Source organism: Sprattus sprattus, assembly GCF_963457725.1.
Source record: "Sprattus sprattus genome assembly, chromosome: 15".
In the NCBI taxonomy this organism is placed as follows: Eukaryota; Metazoa; Chordata; class Actinopteri; order Clupeiformes; family Clupeidae; genus Sprattus; species Sprattus sprattus.
The window spans coordinates 10,633,071-10,640,570 of record NC_137913.1 but is presented as its reverse complement, the minus strand read 5'-3'; the positions used below and the strand labels follow the sequence as shown (position 1 = coordinate 10,640,570).

Genomic DNA, 7,500 nt, shown 5'->3' with positions numbered 1-7,500 from the left:
TGAGGTCTGTGTGTGTGTGTGTGTGTGTGTGTGTGTGTGTGTGTCTGTGTGTGTGTCTGTGTCTGTGTCTGTGTCTGTGTCTGTGTCTGTGTCTGTGTCTGTGTCTGTGTCTGTGTCTGTGTCTGTGTGTGTGTGTGTGTGTGTGTGTGTGTGTGTGTGTGTGTGTGTGTGTGTGTGTGTTGGAAAATTAAAATAGTGTTTCTTCTGCTCCACTGGTAGAGCCAGGAGCTGTAAAAGAAATTCTATGTTCTGTAAGAAATATCAAGTTCCAGGTTTAGTTTTTAATTATTTTCAATAAAAAGAACATATTAGAATATATATATTAGAATGTGAATATGTAATAGAATATGAAATGTTCTTCATAGCAATATAAGGTTATTCATGGATGTAAAACACCCACAGAGTTGATAGTCCATAAATATTTTTTAAAAAGATTCATAAAAGAGCACTCAGTGGACCATTTAAGTATCCTTCAGTAATGGATGAGAACATTGAAAGCTTTTACTCATTCTACTCTGGGTTATAGTGTGCTCATGTGGGAAGCACACTCTGGAACGAATCCATCCATGTTCTATCGGAGTGTTCCGTCTGAATGAGACGAGTTCCACAGCCACATGCTGTCACAGTGTGCTCGCCCTTAAGACGGCAGCCTCTTTTCTTTATGCAGTCAGAGCATTTCTTACGTAACATTCCACACCAGCCACGGAACGCAGCGATGCTGTCTTCGCTGTCAATGCTAGGGCTTATGTAAGGGTATGGGAATATATATATTGATGCTTTTGTGTGAGTGTTAGTGTGTGTGTGTGTGTGTGTGTGTGTGTGTGTGTGTGTGTGTGTGTGTGTGTGTGTGTATGTAAGTTTCTCTCTCTCTCTCTGTAAGTATCTGAATGTGTGTTTGTGTGTGTGTGTGTATGTGTGTGTGAGTGTGTGTGTGTGGTTGGGTGGAGGGGCTGTGTGGTTGTGTATGTGTGTGTGTGGGTGGGTGTGTATGTATCTCTCTCTCTCTGTGCATGTATGCATCTGAATGTGTGTGTGAGTGTGTGTGTGTGTGTGTATGTTTCCCTCTGTGTGTGTGTATGTATCTCTCTCTCTCTGTGTATGTATATGCATACGTTCATACAAATATCCTCCTCACACAGCAAGCCAAGCTTCAGCAGCAACTGGACCTGCAGAAGAACCACATCTTCCGTCTGACGCAGGGTCTGCAGGATGCACTGGACCAGACGGACCTGCTGAAGACGGAGAGGACAGACATGGAGTATCAGCTGGAGAACATGCAGGTACAGAACCCACTGATGGAGAGAGTGTCCTAACAGAGAACATCTAGCTAGACAAACGGCTAAAGAACATCCAGGTACAGAACATCCTGGTGGAGAGAGTGTCTTAGCAGAGAACATCTAGCTAGACAACATCCTGGTGGAGAGAGTGTCTTAGCAGAGAGCATCTAGCTAGACAAACGGCTAAAGAACATCCAGGTACAGAACATCCTGGTGGAGAGAGTGTCTTAGCAGAGAACATCTAGCTAGACAACATCCTGGTGGAGAGAGTGTCTTAGCAGAGAGCATCTAGCTAGACAACATCCTGCTGGAGAGAGTGTCTTAGCAGAGAACATCTAGCTAGACAACATCCTGGTGGAGAGAGAACACATCTAGTGCCTCAGAAAATCTCCAAATAGAGAACAGCCAAGGACAGAGAGGTAGGCATAACTAGAGAACAACTGCATAGAGAACATCTAGCTTGAGAAGATCATCAGACCAGACAGTGGATGACTGTGGTACAGAACTAATGAACTAGTACTGAACCAATAAAGTTGCACAGAAGTAATTAATTAACGGACGGACTAGCTCAGAACTAATAAACTAGGTCAGAACTAATGACGGAACATTGTTGGCTAACTTTATTGTTGGAGCAAAAACATGGCTTTGGCACTGGCCCTGAGTCACTAACCATCTCAAATTCCAAATGTGGCTGTGAGCTGAGAGTGTTGTTTTGGCGCCCCCTACAGGCCGTGTATACCCAGGAGAAAGTGAAGTTGGAAGGGACCATCACCCAGCAGACCAAACTCATAGACTTCCTCCAGGCCAAGGTGGACCACCCCTCAAAGAAGAAAAAGGTTACATATATGACACATACAGGGAACCCCTTAATTACCTAAAATTTCCATATCTCTCATTGCGGTCATTAATCAAACGTGTGACTTTGATTAATGAGAAAAACATTAACATTAACATTCATTAACAAAGCAGAATGATTATGATGATATAAAATGAAACTTGCAGATTTCTTTGACTAATGACTTTCAAATGAAATCTGTTGAAACTCATCTAAGGCCTCATAGGCACTGACCACACTTTACCATTCATCACAGGTTACTTTCTGCTTTGTGTAGGACTTCCATGTAAACCTGTCTTATATGTTTACATAGATCACACAGTCCTCTCGTAATCATCCTTTTTAGATTATCTAACATCTCTCTCGAAGGAATGCATTTAAACAAATGTCTCTCTAATCTATTTATGACTGTAGTGAATGCCTTTGAAAAATCCCATGAATGCCTTGCACAAATATTTCATTTTCATCTCTCTTGACTGTCCTTGAATGCCATTTGGGACATTCTAGAAGGCCCTCAGACAAAGCCTCTAGAATGTTTTTTCAAGAGCTTCACCATAAAGCATCTCAGGAACATTCTAAGAATGTCTATTGCATGTCTCCATGGCGACTGTGATTGTAGTAAACGCATGCGTGCCTCTCTAGCAGGGAATCTTTGGTGGGCGCCGCCGGGAGGACCTGCTGGCTGCGATGGCAGCCCAGGGGCAAGGGCAGGTCCAGATGCCATCTATGCCCTCTGCGGCCCCCGTGCCCCTGCAGTACAGCGACCTGAAGAACGCTCTGGATAAGGAGAGAGGGCGCTCCTCAGATCTGGAGGACGCCCTACAGAAGACCCGCATGGAGCTTAGAGACGGTGAGGAGCCATCGTGGGCACGCGACTTTGAGTCCTCAAGAATTCCTAAAGAATATAAGACACCCCTGCTATACCATAAAACAGCAAACTCCTCTAGCTGAACCCCATTAAACACATTAACTCCATTAGCATTGCTAACTCAGCTGAGGTATTGGCATTGTTGTTATTATATACAATGCAGTATTTCTAACATGTAAGCTACTTTATCTATCCCACAAGCATGGGCAACAGTATTAGTAGGTAACTACTGTACCAGTTATTACTGCTAAGACTGGTGGTGAACTAGCTTTGCTAATACAGCTAACCGGACAGACCCTGCCACACCCAATCAGCAGAGCTAGCAGATTTTTAAGCTGCTGTCAAATGAGACATTGAGGCTAAGCATCAAGCGTCTCAGTGATTGAACCCAGGCTTGGCTCTAGCTTGGCCCTGTCATGCAGGATTAGTGTATTTCCACAGGAGGAGATGTCTTAAAACCTCCTCGCTCAACCCTCATGAAAATTCATGTATTCTTCCCTGAGGACAAGCAGGTACACCCTGCCTGAGATTTCTGCAAAAGCCAAAGGCAGTGATTCATATACAGTAATTCCCTTAAGCAAACACTTCAATTTCATCCAGAACATTTTCTCCAATTCCTCAACTTTTCTTAAATAGTGCTTGTTAGCACTTTACAGAGAAGCACAAATCCAGTCATGCAGAATATAATACTTTTTATTATTTTATACTTTTTATGATTTCCAGTAAATACAGCAGGTTATTTTTTTTATTATCACCAAAACTGTTAAATAATCCAGGGAATACTGTCCTAATAAAACGGAGGTTTGTAAGGATCAAGAGGTGTAATAAAATACCTAAATTCCAACCTTTTTACAAATCAGCTATATTCTCCCTCTCTCTCTCCCTCTCTCTCTCTCTCTCTCTATCTCTCTATCTCTCTCCCTCTCTCGCTCTCTCTCTCCCTCTCTCCCTCTCTCGCTCTCTCTCTCTCCCCCCCCCCCCCCCCCCGGGATCATCTTGCATCTCCTCTCTCTCTCCCTCTCTCTCTCTCTCCCTCCCTACCTCTCTCTCTCTCTCTCTCTCTCTCTCTCTCTCTCTCTCTCTCTCTCTCTCTCTCTCTCTCTCCCTCCCCCCCCCCCCCCCCCCCTCCCCCCCGGATCATCTTGCATCCCCTCTCTCTCCCTCCCTCAGCTCTTCAGTTTAAGGCCATTGATCTCGGGGGCACCCCCGCCACCCCTGGTCTGGTCCGCCAGCAGCTCATGATGTCCACCAAGTCCAACAAGTCCCCCGAGCACCAGCCCAACCCAGTGCCGCTGGTGCCGTCCAGCTCCGGCCGCCGCAAGGACAGCTCCAACACCGACGGTGAGCCCCACAGTAGATCCTCCACCAGCTCAACACAGTAGATCCTCCACACAGTAGATCCTCTTCCAGCTCAACACAGTAGATCCTCCACCAGCTCCACACAGTAGATCCTCCACACAGTAGATCCTCTACCAACTCGACACAGTAGATCCTCCAACAGCTCAACACAGTAGATCCTCCATACAGTAGATCCTCCACCAGCTCCACACAGTAGATCCTCCATACAGTAGATCCTCTACCAACTCAACACAGTAGATCCTCTACCAACTCAACACAATAGATCCTCCACACAGTAGATCCTCCACCAGCTCAACACAGTAGATCCTCCACCAGCTCAACACAGTAGATCCTCCATACAGTAGATCCTCTACCAACTCAACACAGTAGATCCTCTACCAACTCAACACAGTAGATCCTCCACCAGCTCAACACAGTAGATCCTCCACCAACTGAACACAGTAGATCCTCAACACAGTAGATCCTCCACCAGCTCAACACAGTAGATCCTCCACCAGCTCAACACAGTAGATCCTCCACCAACTGAACACAGTAGATCCTCAACACAGTAGATCCTCCACACAGTAGATCCTCCACCAACTCCACACAGTAGATCCTCCACCAACTCCGCTGTCTATCTAGTCAAGTCTACCCAACACACCCTTACCCAAGTCTCCGATATCAAACACATCTTAGACACAGATATCTTAACACTACACATGTTACGTGCACCTTTATGCACCAACTTCTGTTACTACATCTGTGTTAAACACATACAACTGCATAGTTTTTTATCTCTACCTAACACATCCTTACCCAACAAATCCTAACAGAACTCCATCAACACACATTCCCACTATACTAGCATATCCCAATGCTACTTATCCTCTGTCAACTAACCTTGACATATATCTCAGAACAGATAGAAGTATTGCCTATACATGCACTTAACACACACACACTGGGGTGTTACGCTCACAGGGAAAACCTGTTGTGTCTGTGTGTGTGTGTGTGTGTGTGTGTGTGTGTGTGTTGAGCTCTTCTAAGCTCACACTCTCAATTCACATTGCTCTCTCTTTTGGGTTCTGATCTCTTCTCTTCTCTCCTCCTCTGGTCGGCCTCTGATCCCTCTCTCCTCTCACACCCCACAGACAAAAGAAGGGTGACTTTTGAAAGTAAGTCCTGGTGTAACGGGCTGAGGTCGCTTTTTGACTCCATTTTTTAGTTTCTTTCTATCTCCCCCAGATCGGAGCTGTGTCTGGAACAGATCTGGCCCCGGTTCCACCCTGGTTCCGGCGCTGAATTTGGGTCCAGAACTGTTCTAGAGTCAGTCCTTATCTTGGGTTCCCTCTTCCCCTCTGCTCTCCCCTCCTCAACAGCACAGACTCTCCATAGCCGCTGGGCCAGATTTGGAAGCTCTGCACCAGGGTCCAAACTGCACAAGAGGACACTGTGAAGCTCTCAGTCAAGCCTCTGGGCTCTAGTCAAAACATTTGTTCTAACAACAACAGATCCACAACCTAATTAAGCAAAACAATGACACACGTGCTGTGCCGTAAAATTAAGATAACGTTGCTCTTGGTGAGCAGGTGACGTTGTCCCAAGCAGATAATTGTCTCGTGTTTTTATTGACTTTGAGTCTAACAGCACAAACACAGAAGGAAGAGAGTGGATATGATTAACAGTAGCTACAGTCTCCTTTCTCTGAGTGCAAGGCTTTGGAAATCTGAAGCATGTCGGCCCTCTCTGAGTCCTTTGGAGTTTAATTATCCCCCCTGGTTAATCCCCATGCCTAGCCCATCTCTTGGAGTAGGAGATTGCATGTGCCATTCCCACCGCTTCCTGCTGTGAGGCCAGAACGCCTCCGATGATGATGAGCCTGTCCTCCTGCTCCCGTATCGCTCTCTCTCCCTCTCTCTTCCTCAGTCTTCTCTCTCTCTCTCTCTCACTCTCACTTTCTCTCTCCCTCTTTCTCCTGTCTTTCTCTGTCCCTCTCTCTCCCCCTCTCTCTGTCCCTCTCTCTCTGACCCTCCCTCTCCATCCCTTTCGCTCTCCCTCTCTCTCCTCTCTCTATCCCTCTCGCTCTCCCTCTCTCTCTCCCTCCCTTTCTTTCTCACTCTCTCTCTCCCTCGCTCTGTCCGACCATCTCCTTCCTTCTCTCTCCCTCTTTCACTGACCCTCTTTCTCCCTCTCTCTCTATCCCATTGCTCTCCCTCTCTCTTTCACTCTCTCTCTCTCCATCTCTCTCTTCCTATCTTGCCTGTCTCTCTCTCTCCCTCTCCCTCCCTCCCTCCCTCGCTCTTTTTTCCTTTCTTCTCTCGCTTTGACACCCACTCCCATCCCAGTCCTAAGGTGGTGACAGCATTACTATTTAATTGTTTTCTTGTCTTCTGATACCCTGTCTCAATGCCAAACAGACACAGGACCTTTTATATGAATTATGTATAGCATAAAAATGCATTAATAATATCAATATGCATTAATTATATAAATATGCATTTATAATATCAATATGCATTAATAATATCAACATGCACTGCTTAATACTGCTCTGGTGGTCTAGATACAGGTTTAAATGTCTACATATATTCTGACGTTCTAAAATATAAATGTGTACAGTTTAAAATATTCTAGTGGTTTACAACCGAGTATAAAGGTCTACACATGGAGTGTAACAGGCGTACCCCCTCAGCTTAAAGAAACAGAAACATGCACATCTTTAATATTTTTTGTCATCTCAACCTGATAAACTATTATAACTATTCTCCTATAATGTTATAATACTGTATGAGAGACAGAAACTGTTCAGCCATCCGTATATGGTTGTTAACTAATTTAATGGACATATAATATGCCTTTAAGTATCTACTGCTACCAAACTCACTCTCCGACAGAGTTAGATGTTCTGGAGCAAATTCTGACATTCGACCCATAACAGCATTGCCACTATGCCAGAGAACCACAGACCGAAGTCCTTTATCTTAAATGTGGATAAATGACATTAAAGTCTGTCAGCAGATCTGGATAAGATATCATCGGCTAAATGGCTGCGGAATCTTCATTGGGACTGAATCTGTTCCAATCAGTTGTGATGACGGGGGGAACATATTAGTAAAATGAGATATGCAATAACACTACTTAGAGGACTAAGTTTAGAGACATTTAACTGAGTCTTGTGTTAG

The 7,500-nt window shown here is 45.0% G+C and overlaps 1 protein-coding gene across 1 annotated transcript in view; it reads left to right on the top strand.

Annotated features, from left to right (window-relative positions):
• Positions 1 to 7,500, top strand: part of citb (citron rho-interacting serine/threonine kinase b) — a gene marked incomplete at both ends in the record, with an annotated part of 52,683 nt that overhangs the window by 29,563 nt on the left and 15,620 nt on the right. The window contains 6 exons of the mRNA XM_080852093.1: positions 1 to 4; positions 1,140 to 1,280; positions 2,006 to 2,113; positions 2,758 to 2,962; positions 4,151 to 4,321; positions 5,470 to 5,493. The exon at positions 1 to 4 is cut by the window's left edge and continues 101 nt beyond it. Of these exons, the coding sequence (XP_080708219.1) occupies positions 1 to 4; positions 1,140 to 1,280; positions 2,006 to 2,113; positions 2,758 to 2,962; positions 4,151 to 4,321; positions 5,470 to 5,493 (653 nt within the window). The remainder of the gene's footprint in view (positions 5 to 1,139; positions 1,281 to 2,005; positions 2,114 to 2,757; positions 2,963 to 4,150; positions 4,322 to 5,469; positions 5,494 to 7,500) is intronic.